Source organism: Heteronotia binoei, chromosome 2, assembly GCF_032191835.1.
Source record: "Heteronotia binoei isolate CCM8104 ecotype False Entrance Well chromosome 2, APGP_CSIRO_Hbin_v1, whole genome shotgun sequence".
Lineage (NCBI taxonomy): Eukaryota > Metazoa > Chordata > Lepidosauria > Squamata > Gekkonidae > Heteronotia > Heteronotia binoei.
The window spans coordinates 12,843,126-12,857,404 of NC_083224.1; the positions used below are offsets into that span (position 1 = coordinate 12,843,126).

General features: G+C 49.5%; 1 protein-coding gene across 1 annotated transcript in view; it reads left to right on the top strand.

Moving 5' to 3' along the window:
• The window catches only part of RTEL1 (regulator of telomere elongation helicase 1), a 258,104-nt gene that overhangs the window by 221,367 nt on the left and 22,458 nt on the right, over positions 1-14,279 (top strand). The window contains exons 34-35 of the mRNA XM_060230590.1: positions 10,868-11,014; positions 12,649-12,752. Of these exons, the coding sequence (XP_060086573.1) occupies positions 10,868-11,014; positions 12,649-12,752 (251 nt within the window). The remainder of the gene's footprint in view (positions 1-10,867; positions 11,015-12,648; positions 12,753-14,279) is intronic.

A 14,279-nucleotide genomic window follows, 5' to 3' on the forward strand; every position in this document is an offset into this window, starting at 1 on the left:
TCCTCCTGGCTCTCCAGGGTCTCAGGCAGAGGTCTTTCCCATCACCTCCTGCCTGGTCCTTTGAACTGGAGATGCTGGGGATTGAACCTGGGACTTTCTGCATACCAAGCAGAGGCTCTTCCACTGAGCCACGGCTCCTCCTCCTGGCTCTCCAGGGTCTCAGGCAGAGGTCTTTCCCATCACCTGCAGGGGATGCTTGGGATTGCACCTGGGACCTTCTGCATGCCAAGCAGAGGCTCTTCCTCCTGGCTCTCCAGGATCTCAGACTGAGGTCTTTCTCATCACCTCCTGCCTGGCCTTTTTAAAATGGATATGGTGGGGATTGAACCTGGGACCTTCCGCATGCCAGGCAGAGGCTCTTCCACTGAGCCATGGCTCCTCATCCTGGCTCTCCAGAGTCTCAGGCTGAGGTCTTTCCCATCACTTCCTACCTGGTCCTTTTAATGGGAGATGGTGGGGATTGAACCTGGGACCTTCTGCATGCCAGGCAGAGGCTCTTCCCCTGAGCCACGGCTCCTCCTCCTGGCTCTCCAGGGTCTCAGGCAGAGGTCTTTCCCATCACCTCCTGCCTGGTCCTTTGAACTGAAGGTGCCGAGGATTGAACCTGGGACCTTCTGCATACCAAGCAGAGGCTCTTCCACTGAGCCATGGCTCCTCCTCCTGGCTCTCCAGGGTCTCAGGCAGAGGTCTTTCCCATCACCTCCTGCCTGGTCCTTTTAACTAGAGATGCCGGGGACTGAACCTGGGACCTTCTGCATGCCAGGCAGAGGCTCTTCCACTGAGCCATGGCTCCTCCTCCTGGCTCTCCAGGGTCTCAGGCAGAGGTCTTTCCCATCACCTCCTGCCTGGTCCTTTTAACTGGAGATGCTGGGGATTGAACCTGGGACCTTCTGCATGCCAGGCAGAGGCTCTTCCCCTGAGCCACGGCTCCTCCTCCTGGCTCTCCAGGGTCTCAGGCAGAGGTCTTTCCCATCACCTCCTGCCTGGTCCTTTGAACTGAAGGTGCCGGGGATTGAACCTGGGACCTTCTGCATACCAAGCAGAGGCTCTTCCACTGAGCCATGCCTCCTCCTCCTGGCTCTCCAGGGTCTCAGGCAGAGGTCTTTCTCATCACCTCCCGCCTGGCTTTTTTTAACTGGAGATGCCGGGGACTAAACCTGGGACCTTCTGCATGCCAAGTTGGCGCTCTCCACTGCTTTACAGCCCCTCCCCTTAAAAAAAAACAACCTTCCCAGATGTCATTATTTGGGTGTGGGGAGAAAAGCCAGATTCTAGCTCTTCAGTTTCAGGAGAAAGAGCAGGATCAAGGTTATTTTAAAAACACTGAGGGCTGGGTTTCCGGTTTCCTATCCAGGAAGGCCTTCATTCTGCAAAATCCGGCCCTTTCCTTCCACCAGCTTTCCTCTGCCGCGCCTCCTTCCCTTTCAGTTATTCCAACATTAGTAGAGTTCATGAATGGGTTGCTTGGAAATTTCTGGAATTTGTTAACCTGTTGCTGGGTGGCCAAACTTGCTCAGTGTAAGAGCCACATAGAATAAATGTCAGATGTTTGAGAGCCACGATGGAGGGAGGGAAGGAAGGAAAGAGATGATGACATAGATGGATAGATAGAGGAGAGGAGATGATGAAAACTGGGCTAAAACCAACACAATGAATTTTAACAGGGATAAACGTAAAGTTCTGCATTTAGGCAGGAAATATCCAATGCATGGTTATAGGATGAGGGAGACTTGTCTTAGCGGTAGTATGTGCGAAAAGGATCTAGAGGTCTTAGTGGATAATATGCTGAACATGAGCCAACAGTGTGATGCGGTGGCTAAAAAGGCAAATGCAGTTTTGGGCTGTATCAACAGAAGTATAGTGTCCAGATCACGTGATGTGATGGTATCGCTTTACTCTGCTCTGGTAAGACCTCACCTGGAGTATTGTGTTCAGTTTTGGGCACCACATTTTAAGAAGGGTATAGACAAGCTGGAACGGGTCCAGAGGAGGGCGACAAAGTAATGGGATGGTAAGGGGTCTGGAGACCAAGTCCTATGAGGAAGGTTGAAGGATCTGGGGATGTTTAGCTTGGAGAAGAGGTGGCTGAGAGGTGATATGATCACCATCTTCAAGTCCTTGAAGGGCTGTCGTATAGAGGATGGTGTGGAATTGTTTTCTTTGGCCCCGGAAGGTAGGACCAGAACCAGTGGGTTGAAATGAAATCAACATGAGGAAGAACTTCCTGACCCTTAGAGCGATTCCTCAGTGGAACAGGCTTCCTCGGGAGGTTGTGGGCTCTCCTTCCTTGGAGGTTTTTAAACAGAGGCTAGATGGCCATCTGATAGCAATGAAGACCCTGTGAATTTAGGGGGAGGTGTTTGTGAGTTTCCTGCATTGTGCAGGAGGTTGGACTAGATGACCCTAGAGGTCCCTTTCAACGCTATGATTCAATGAGACGAGATGGGGAGGGAGGAAAGAAAACAACTTTAACTTTAAGTGCATTCTCCAAGCCAGTTCTCCAAGCTGGCTTCGTGAAGTGATTTAAAGAGACAAATGCCTTCTCCAGTCTGGCTGACCGGGTGGCGGGGGCTTGAAGAGCCACACAATATGTGTGAAAGAGCCACGTGTGTCTCCTGAGCCACAGTTTGGCCACTCCTGACCTATCGGAAGCAGGACACTCAGTCAGATAACCGTCCCGGCTTCCATGGATGCCGTGCCACAGTTCCACCTCTTCATTCTGGACAGAACTAATGGCTGTGGCAACAGTTGAAGTTGGTTCGTTTAACCCCCCCGGAACCCTAGAGAGACAGTTCCCACTTGGGCATCCTAGTTGTGGAAAACCTTACTCTCTGAGGCTGCCCCCTCTTTCTGTTTATAGGGAAGGCAAAGGTCCCCTGTGCAAGCACCAGTCGTTTCTGACTCTGGGGTGACGTTGCTTTTACGTTTTCATGGCAGACTTTTTTACGGGGTGGTTTGCCCTTGCCTTCCCCAGTCATCTACGCTTCCCCCCCCCCTCCCCCGGCAAGCTGGGGACTCATTTGACCGACCTTGGAAGGATGGAAGGCTGAGTCGACCTTGAGCCGGCAACCTGAAAGCCCAGCTTCCTCTGGGGATCGAACTCAGGTCGTGAGCAGAGCTAAGGACCGCAGTACTGCAGCTTTACCGCTGCAGGGGACTCATTTGACCGACCTCGGAAGGATGGAAGGCTGAGTCAACCTGGAGCCAGCAACCTGAAAGCCCAGCTTCCTCCGGGGATCGAACTCAGGTCGTGAGCAGAGCTAAGGACCGCAGTACTGCAGCTTTACTGCTGCAGGGGACTCATTTGACCAACCTTGGAAGGATGGAAGGCTGAGTCAACCTCGAGCCGGCTACCTGAAAGCCAAGCCTCCTCCGGGGATCGAACTCAGGTCGTGAGCAGAGCTAAGGACTGCAGTACTGCAGCTTTACCGCTGCAGTGGACTCATTTGACCAACCTCGGAAGGATGGAAGGCTGAGTCAACCTCGAGCCGGCTACCTGAAAGCCCAGCTTCCTCCGGGGATCGAACTCAGGTCGTGAGCAGAGCTAAGGACCGCAGTACTGCAGCTTTACTGCTGCAGGGGACTCATTTGACCGACCTCGGAAGGATGGAAGGCTGAGTCAACCTCGAGCCGGCTACTTGAAAACCCAGCTTCCTCCGGGGATCGAACTCAGGTCGTGAGCAGAGCTAAGGACCGCAGTACTGCAGCTTTACCGCTGCCGGGGACTCATTTGACCGACCTCGGAAGGATGGAAGGCTGAGTCAACCTCGAGCCGGCTACCTGAAAGCCCAGCTTCCTCCGGGGATCGAACTCAGGTCGTGAGCAGAGCTAAGGACCGCAGTACTGCAGCTTTACCGCTGCAGGGGACTCATTTGACCGACCTCAGAAGGATGGAAGGCTGAGTCAACCTCGAGCCGGCTACCTGAAAGCCCAGCTTCCTCCGGGGATCGAACTCAGGTCGTGAGCAGAGCTAAGGACCGCAGTACTGCAGCTTTACCACTGCAGGGGACTCATTTGACCGACCTCGGAAGGATGGAAGGCTGAGTCAACCTCGAGCCGGCTACCTGAAAGCCCAGCTTCCTCCGGGGATCGAACTCAGGTCGTGAGCAGAGCTAAGGACCGCAGTACTGCAGCTTTACCGCTGCAGGGGACTCATTTGACCGACCTCGGAAGGATGGAAGGCTGAGTCAACCTCGAGCCGGCTACCTGAAAGCCCAGCTTCCTCTGGGGATCGAACTCAGGTCGTGAGCAGAGCTAAGGACCGCAGTACTGCAGCTTTACCGCTGCAGGGGACTCATTTGACCGACCTCGGAAGGATGGAAGGCTGAGTCAACCTCGAGCCGGCTACCTGAAAGCCCAGCTTCCTCCAGGGATCGAACTCAGGTCGTGAGCAGAGCTAAGGACCGCAGTACTGCAGCTTTACCGCTCTGCGCCGCGGGGCTCTTTTTTCTGTTTATAAGCACATAGCAAACTGCCAATCAACAACAGGAAGCGCTTTGGTGGTTCAGGAAAAGATGAGCAACATAACTTCCTTCGAGGTTTCCCACAGCAATGGCGCAGTGCCATCGGCACGGGAGTGGAAATGCAAGCAGTTGTGTTTTTTTCCCTTACTCCCTTTTGTGGTCTTTTTGGTTTCAGGCTTCTGCTCTGTATAATCTTGAAAGAATTTTAGAGGCACCAAGTTGGATCCTTGCGCTCTGTAAGTGGAAAGCATCTGCAGTGGCAGATTCCCCATTACCATGGCAACCCACTGCAAATACTTGAAAAGGCACTACGGGGCCCTGTGGACAAAAAGGCCACTGAGTATGGGGGATGGCATAAAAAAAAAAAAAGTAAAGTAAGTTTATTTTTATATCCCGCCCTCCCCCGCCAAAGGCGGGCTCAGGGCGGCTCACAGACATGGAAACCATGATTTAGATAAAATACAATGTAAACAAGAATTTTAAAATACAATTCAATTACATAAATTAATTAAAATAGATAAAAACAGGTACTATAAGGTGCTATAGGTCACCTTATAGTAATCTGCACCTTGCTTCAAATGCCTGGATGACAGGTCTCAGCAGCGCGTGTAGACGTCAAGACATGGTACATTCAATCAGGTAACGGTAGTCCCCTGTGCAAGCACCAGTTGTTTTCGACTCTGGAGTGACGTTGCTTTCACAACGTTTTCAAGGCAGACTTTTTTACGGGGTGGTTTGCCCTTGCCTTCCCCAGTCATCTACGCTTCCTCCCCAGCAAGCTGGGGACTCATTGGACCGACCTCGGAAGGATGGAAGGCTGAGTTGACCTTGAGCCGGCTACCTGAACCAGCTTCCGCTGGGATCGAACTTAGGCCGTGAGCAGAGGGCTCCGACTGCAGTACTGCAGCTTTAACACTCTGCGCCACGGGGCTGTTACGGCGAATGGCACAGGGGGCTGCAAAATCACCCCGTGCTCTGTTGAACTTTCATAATTACATTTTCTGTTAGCATGAGCTGGGGGCGGTCTCACTGTGTTCCCTGCCCTTATGGGCCGAGGACCTACCTACCTAAGGGACCGTCTCTCCCCATATGAGCCCCAGAGGGCACTGAGGTCATCTGGGAAAAACCAGTTGAATATCCCTGGGCCAAGGGAGGCCAGACTGAAGGCCACCCGGGACCGGGCCTTCTCTATTACCGCTCCATTACTGTGGAATCAACTCCCTGAGGAGGTGAGGGCCCTACGATGTTTAGATGGATTCCGTAGGGCCTGCAAGGCCCACCTCTTCAAGATGGCCTTCAACTAGTGGAAAACTAGTGACAAACTAGGTATGCTGCTGGAAATGCTTTTATTCTTGAAATGCTTTTACTCTCTGAAATTTACTGAAACCTGTTTATAACGCCATATTGTTAAGTTAATTTTAATAATTTGTAATTGTTTTAACCATGTTTTATAAGTATAATTGATGTAATGTGTGTTTTCTGTTGTGAGCCGCCCTGAGCCTGCTCCGGCGGGGAGGGTGGGATAGAAATAAAAATTATTATTATTATTATTATTATTATTATTATTATTATTATTATTATTATTATTATTGCAGCACCACCCGGTAGCTTTTTGTCTGCGGGGGTCCCTTGGCCCCCTCCCCGGTGACTTTTGAGGGCTGCGTTGAGAAGGTGGAGACAGATCCTTTGCCGCAAGCCCCTTCGTCATGCAGCCAAAGGATTCGGACCAACGCCTGTGATCGGCCGCGTGGATCAGCCAGAACTGCTTTACAAAACGATCGAGCCGTTCGAAAGCGTCTCCTGTCCCATAAGCCGTTATTCTGCTCAGTCGCCGTCCTTCGCAAAGACGTCCTAGAGCAGGGGTGGCCACACTTGCTGAACGTGAGAGCCACACAGAATGAACATCAGATGCTGGAGAGCCGCAAGGCAGGGAAGGAGGGAGAAAGGATAGCAAATAGATTGAGGGGAGAGGGAGGCTGAAATAAAGCAACTTTAACTTTAAATAAGAACATAAGAGAAGCCCTGTTGGATCAGGCCAGTGGCCCCTCCAGTCCAACACTCTGTGTCACATAAGAACATAAGAGAAGCCCTGTTGGATCAGGCCAGTGGCCCCTCCAGTCCAACACTCTGAGTCACATAAGAACATAAGAGAAGCCATGTTGGATCAGGCAATGGCCCATCCAGTCCAACACTCTGTGTCACATAAGAACATCAGAGAAGCCCAGTTGGATCAGGCCAATGGCCCCTCCTGTCCAACACTCTGTGTCACATAAGAGAAGCCCTGTTGGATCAGGCCAATGGCCCCTCCAGTCCAACACTCTGTGTCACATAAGAACATCAGAGAAGCCCAGTTGGATCAGGCCAATGGCCCCTCCTGTCCAACACTCTGTGTCACATAAGAGAAGCCCTGTTGGATCAGGCCAATGGCCCCTCCAGTCTAACACTCTGCGTCACATAAGAACATAACAGAAGCCCTGTTGGATCAGGCCAGTGGCCCATCCAGTCCAACACTCTGTATCACATAAGAACATAAGAGAAGCCCTGTTGGATCAAGCCAATGGCCCCTCTAGTCCAACACTCTGTGTCACATAAGAACATCACAGAAGCCCTGTTGGATCAGGTTAATGGCTAATGGCCCCTCCAGTCCAACGCTCTTCTGAGGTTCTTATGACGGCGTCAGCCTCTATGCCTTGTTGCTGGCTCTCCAGAGGAACTGGTTGGCCACTGTATGAGACAGGAGGCTGGACTGGATGGACCCTCACTGGTCTGATCCAGCAGGGTTATTCTGATGTTCTTAAGAAGGTCTTGGCCTCTCTGCCCTGTTGTTGGCCCTCCAGAGGAACTCGTTGGCCACTGTGTAAGATAGGATGCTGGACTAGATGGACCCTCACTGGTCTGATCCAGTAGGGCTCTTATGAAGGCCTTGACCTCTATGCCCTGTTGTTGGCTCTGTTGTGAGTGGGTGTAAAACCAACACTTCTTCTCTAGAGGAAATGGTCGGCCACAGTGTGATACAGATTGCCAGACTAGATGGACCACTGGAATGATCCAGCAGAGCTCTTTCGATGCTCGTATGTTCTTAAGCCTCTGAAAGTGGGTCTCAAGCAGGGCCAGTACCAGATTCTTATTATTATTTTAATTTATGTCATTTGTAGTTCACCTTTCTCATTTGGACTCAAGGCATATTACATTAAGCGAGCCAACACACTCAGCAAACCACCAGAAAGAACTGAAGCAAAGCACAGGTCTTCACATGACTCATCAATTGATACAAAAATTGCATAGTAGACGCCTAGTTTCAGAAAACTAGACATAGCAGTACAGTCCACAGTCCCTGATAATTTATCTGAGTTCCATTGTGAATCATTTCGTACAGTGCACTCATTTAGTAAATGAAGCTGCCTTCTGCTGAATGAGATACAAACCAAAAGACCAATACCACACTGTACAACAATAAATACTATCTTAAAAAAACAACACTAGCCTGTATTGCTTTCATTAGAATTTCAATACACAATTAAACAATATACTATCAGAGAATCACCTTGTTAATCAATATCATATCAGAGAATCGTATCATATAGAAAATCGGTTTGTGTCTACATCTTTTACAAAGCTCCAGAATTCTACAGCACTGTATTCAGTGATACGATTCAAATGGTAGAGTTCATATGGAAAAGTTACGCATTAATTTAATTAATTAATTTACACAATTAATTAAAAAAAAACTTAATTGTGTCGTCATTCAAAGTCCAAAATATCCCAACGGAAGAAAATCACAGTCCTGAATTCCAGCACATAGACAAAGACTCAGTGGAACAGGCTTCCTCCTCGGGAGGTGGTGGGCTCTCCTTCCTTGGAGGTTTTTAAACAGAGGCTAGATGGACATCTGACAGCAATGAGGATCTTGTGACTTTAGGGGGAGGTGTTTGTGAGTTTCCTGCATTATGCGGGAGGTTGGACTAGATGACCCTGGTGGTTCCCTTCCAACTCAGGAGGCGGTGGGCTCTCCTTCCTTGGATGCTTTTCAACAGAGGCTAGATGGCCATCTGACAGTAATGAAGATCCTGTGAATTTAGGGGGAGGTATTTGTGAGTTTCCTGCATCGTGGAGGGGGTTGGACTAGATGACCCTGGAGGTTCCTTCCAACTCTATGATTCTATTAGGAAGAACTTCTTGACTGTTAGAGTGGTTCCTCAGTGGAACAGGCTCCCTCGGGAGGTGGTGGGCTCTCCTTCCTTGGAGGTTTTTAAACAGAGGCTAGATGGCCATCTGACAGCAATGTGGATCCCGTGAGTTTAGGAAGAAGTATTTGTGGGTTTCCTGCATTATGCAGGGGGTTGGACTAGATGACCCTGGAGGTCCCTTCCAATTCTATGGTTCTATGAACTTCCTGACCGTTAGAGCGGTTCCTCAGTGGAACAGGCTTCCTCCTCGGGAGGTGGTGGGCTCTCCTTCCTTGGAGGTTTTTCAGCAGAGGCTAGATGGCCATCTGACAGCAATGTGGATCCTGTGAATTTATGGAGAAGTAGTTGTGGGTTTCCTGCATTATGCAGGGGGTTGGATTAGATGACCCTGGAGGTCCCTTACAATTCTTTGGTTCTATGAACTTCCTGACCGTTAGAGCGGTTTCTCAGTGGAACAGGCTTCCTTGGGAGGTGGTGGGCTCTCCTCCTTTGGAGGTTTGAAACAGAGGCTAGATGGCCATCTGATAGCAATGAAGATCCTGTGAATTTAGGGGGTGGTACTTGTGAGTTTAGAGCGGTTCCTGAGTGGAACAGGCTTCCTCAGGAGGTGGTGGGCTCTCCTTCCTTGGAGGTTGTGAAACAGAGGCTAGATGGCCATCTGACAGCAGTGAAGATCCTGTGAATATAGGGGGAGCTGTTTGTGAGTTTAGAGCGGTTCCTCAGTGGAACAGGCTTCCTCAGGAGATGGTGGGCTCTCCTTCCTTGGAGGTTTTTCAACAGAGGCTAGAGGGCCATCTGACAGCAATGAGGATCCTGTGAATTTAGGGGTAGGTGTTTGTGAGTTTCCTGCATTGTGCAGGAGGTTGGACTAGATGACTCTGGAGGTCCCGTCCAATTCTATGGTTCTATGAACTTCCTGACCGTTAGAGCGGTTCCTCAGTGGAACAGGCTTCCTCCTCGGGAGGTGGTGGGCTCTCCTTCCTTGGAGGTTTTTCAGCAGAGGCTAGATGGCCATCTGACAGCAATGTGGATCCTGTGAATTTATGGAGAAGTATTTGTGGGTTTCCTGCATTATGCAGGGGGTTGGACTAGATGACCCTGGAGGTCCCTTCCAATTCTATGGTTCTATGAACTTCCTGTTCTATGAACTATTTCGGCCATCGAAATAGAGGGGCACCAAAGAAGAGGTACAAGGACTCCTTGAAGAAATCCCTTAGCACCTGTCACATCAACCATCACCAGTGGTCTGACCTAGCCTCAGATCGCAAAGCATGGAGGCACACCATCCACCAGGCTGTCTCTTCCTTTGAGAACGCACGCATAGCTGGTCTTGAGGACAAAAGAAGATTGAGGAAGAATCGCACTGCTACAGCACCAACCCTAAATCAGACTTCTCCCTGCAGCCGCTGTGGTCGGACCTGCCTGTCCCACATTGGTCTTGTCAGCCACCAGCGAGCCTGCAGCAGACGTGGACTATTGCACCCTTCTTAAATCTTCGTTCGCGAAGCCAAGCCGAGAGAGAGAGAGAGAGAACTTCCTGACCGTTAGAGCGGTTTCTCAGTGGAACAGGCTTCCTTGGGAGGTGGTGGGCTCTCCTCCTTTGGAGGTTTGAAACAGAGGCTAGATGGCCACCTGACAGCAATGAGGATCCTGTGAATTTAGGGGGAGGTGTTTGTGAATTTCCTGCATTGTGCAGGGAATTGGACTAGATGACCCTGGAGGTCCCTTCCAACTCTATGATTCTATTCCAGATTTATTCAGCTTCGTTTCATACTGTCTTCCTCAGATCATGAGCTGCTACTCTTCTATCTGTTGCATGCCACAATTATTAATTTTTGTTCTTATAATCCAGTTTTCCAGAGTTCATGCATTAAATAATTCTGCTCCCACTCTAACTTTCTAGAGGCCTAATCCTCAACCAATTATTGCAATCTGCCACAAGACCCCAATATGGTTTTTCCCCCCCTTGGAGGAGTAGCAGTTTCTTATCGCTGAAATTAGAGTTGCCAGTTCTAGGTTGGGAAATACTTGTAGATTTAGGAGTTGGAACATGGGCAGAGGAAAGTCCTTCTGTGACAGAGTTGGGGATTCAAAACTGGGTTTTCCAAATCCTGTCTGCCATTCTAACTACTACACCATGCTGACTGCTATAGATATGTAAGGCTGCACAAAATCACTGGTGAATTTTTTTTAACATAACTAAAATGCCCTCAACAGGTTCCTCCAAGAGTGAAGCACCGAAGGAGTCCCCAAGCGTGGCTTGTCTCACGGTCTACTCTGAATCACAGGACAAAACAGTTGGCAGTTCCGGCTGGGTGCGACCTGCGACAGGCTCCAACATTGCTCCTCTGTGCCCAGTAAATAGTAGGTATATATAAATCCAGTAGAAGCCCTTTAAGAACATAAGAGAATCCATGCTGGATCAGGCCAATGGCCCATCCAGTCCAACACTGTGTCACACAGTGGCCAAAAAACCCAGGTGCCATCAGGAGGTCCATCAGTGGGGCCAGGGCAATAGAAGCCCTCACACTGTTGCCCCTCCCAAGCACCGAGAATACAGAGCGTCACTTGCCCCAGATAGAGAGTTCCAACAATACCCTTTGGCTAAGAGCCACCGATGGACCTCTGCTCCCTATGTTTATCCTTTATCTGATGCTTATCTGGATCAGACATAAGAACATAAGAGAAGCCAAGTTGGATCAGGCCAATGGCCCATCCAGTCCAACACTGTGTCACAGAAGAACATAAGAGAAGCCCTGCTGGATCAGGCCAATGGCCCCTCCAGTCCAACGCTCTGTGTCACATAAGAACATAAGAGAAGCCCTGCTGGATCAGGCCAATGGGCCCTCCAGTCCAACACTCTGTGTCAGAACATAAGCGAAGCCCTGTTGGATCAGGCCAATGGCCCATCCAGTCCAACACTCTGTGTCACATAAGAGAAGCCCTGTTGGATCAGGCCAGTGGCCCATCCAGTCCAACACTCTGTGTCACATAAGAGAAGCCAAGTTGGATCAGGCCAATGGCTCATCCAGTCCAACACTCTGTGTCACATAAGAGAAGCCAAGTTGGATCAGGCCAATGGCCCATCCAGTCCAACACTCTGTGTGACATAAGAGAAGCCAAGTTGGATCAGGCCAATGGCCCATCCAGTCCAACACTCTGTGTCACATAAGAACATAAGAGAAGCCAAGTTGGATCAGGCCAATGGCCCATCCAGTCCAACACTCTGTGTCACACACTGACCAAAATATATACACACACACACTGTGGCTAATAGCCACTGATGGACCTCTGCTCCATATTTTTATCTTGCCTCAACCGAAGGCCTGATGGAACAGCTCCGTCTTGCAGGCCCTACAAAATGGAAGCAAATCTCCACAGGAAGCTGGTTCCACCAGACGTCCCTTGGGCCGGGGATGGCCAAAAGAAGTTGGTTGGCTGATCGCAGCAGTCTTCGGGGCTCGTATGGGGAGAGGCGGTCCCACAGGTACGTCGGCCCCAGGCCGCGTAAGGCTTTAAAGGTCAGTACTAAAGCCTTGACGTGGATTTGGTACTCAATTGGTAACCAGTGCAATTTGCACAGCATCGGCCAACACATTTCGTCTGTGGGTGATGACCATGCCTGAGCTACAGAAAGAGCTTTTGAATTCAAAATGAAATTGCTGAGCAGTCGGGTTAGAACGGATAAAAGGAAGTACTTCTTCACCCAAAGGGTGATTCACATGTGGAATTCACTGCCACAGGAGGAGGTGGCGGCTACAGGCATAGCCAGCTTCAAGAGGGGGTTAGATAAAAATATGGAGCAGAGGTCCATCAGTGGCTATTAGCCACAGTGTGTATGTATGTGTATATGTGTGTGTGTATATATAAATTTTTGGCCACTGTGTGATACAGAGTGTTGGAATGGATGGGTCGTTGGCCTGATTCAACATGGCTTCTCTTATGTTCTTATCTCAGAGATCTCTTTCTTGTGTCTCTCTCTTAATGTTCCATATTAGAAAAATTCGAGTGTGTTAGATGCAAATCAGAGTGTCACGTGCCTTTTCGGTGTCCGCTGTGTGGCTACATTTGCTGCCTGCCCTGCTGGAAGAAAGTCTTCAAGGTTGGCTTCGTGTTTTTTGTATAGTTTTTGCTTTTTTCCTATTCTCAGAACAACTAGGACTTAAAGATGGCTCCTACTTAGCAAAGCTAGAATCCAGGGGCACCTTTAAGACCAAAAAAGTTTAATTCCGGGTGTAAGCATTCGTGTGCATGCACACAAAAGCTTATACCCAGAATTAAAACCTTGGATAGCCAGTTTTGTGTAGTGGTTAAGTGCGCAGACTCTTATCTGGGAGAACCGGGTTTGATTCCCCACTCCTCCACTTGCACCTGCTGGAATGGCCTTGGGTCAGCCATAGCTCTCGCAGAGCTGTCCTTGAAAGGGCAGCTTCTGTCAGAGCTCTCTCAGCCCCACCCACCTCACAGGGTGTCTGTTGTGGCGGGAGAAGATATAGGAGATTGTAAGCCCTCTGAGTCTCTGATTCAGAGAGAAGGGTGGGGCATAAATCTGCAGTCGTCTTCTTCTTGTCGTCCCTGGATTCAAACTTTGTTTTATTGCTTCAGACCAACACGGTTACTTGACTGAATCTTATCTGTATTTACCAGTTTAAGAACATAAGAACATAAGAGAAGCCATGTTAGATCAGGCCAACGGCCCATCAAGTCCAACACTCTGTGTCACACAGTGGCCACAAAAAATGTTATATACACACATACACTGTGGCTAATAGCCACTGATGGACCTCTGCTCCATATTTTTATCTAAACCCCTCTTGAAGGTGGCTATACTTGTGGCCGCCACGACCTCCTGTGGCAGTGAATTCCACATGTTAATCACCCTTTGGGTGAAGAAGTACTTCCTTTTATCCGTTTTAACCTGTCTGCTCAGCAATTTCATTTCAGTTTGGCCATTTGGCCAGTTTCAGAGAGTAACCATAGAATAAAAAAGTCCAGTTCCACCTTTAACTGGCCGAGGACCTGCCTACCTGAGGGACCGTCTTTCCCCATATGAACCCCAGAGAGCACTGAGGTCAACTGGGAAAAACCTAATGACTGTCCCTGGGCCGAAGGAGATTAAATATCAGAACACTAGAGCACGGGCCTTTTCGATCGCGGCCCCTACCCTATGGAACCGACTCCCCGAGGAGGTGCGGGCCCTGCGGAACCTCGATCAGTTCCGCAGGGCCTGCAAGACCACCCTTTTTAAACTTGCACACTCGGACTGCTAAGAAGGTCGGTAATTAAGGATCCGCCAATGCAGTCTAAAGATCTATACCGCTGTATAAGTGCATTTATTGGACTGGCTTTAATTTTAAGTTTAATGTTTTACATTGTAAATCTAAAGGTTTTATCTACTACTGGATGTTTTATAGAATGTTGTTAGCCGCCCTGAGCCTGCCAAGGTTGGGGAGGGCGAGATAGAAATGAAATTAATAAATAAATAAATAAATTAAGACCAACAAATTTTATTTCTCAGTATCAGCTGTCATGCGCATGCAGTTGATCTGCAGCGGGAGAGCTAGATTCAAGTCCAGCAGGACCTTAGAAACCAACAAGATCGGGGGGGGTGGCCAAACTTGCTTAAGGT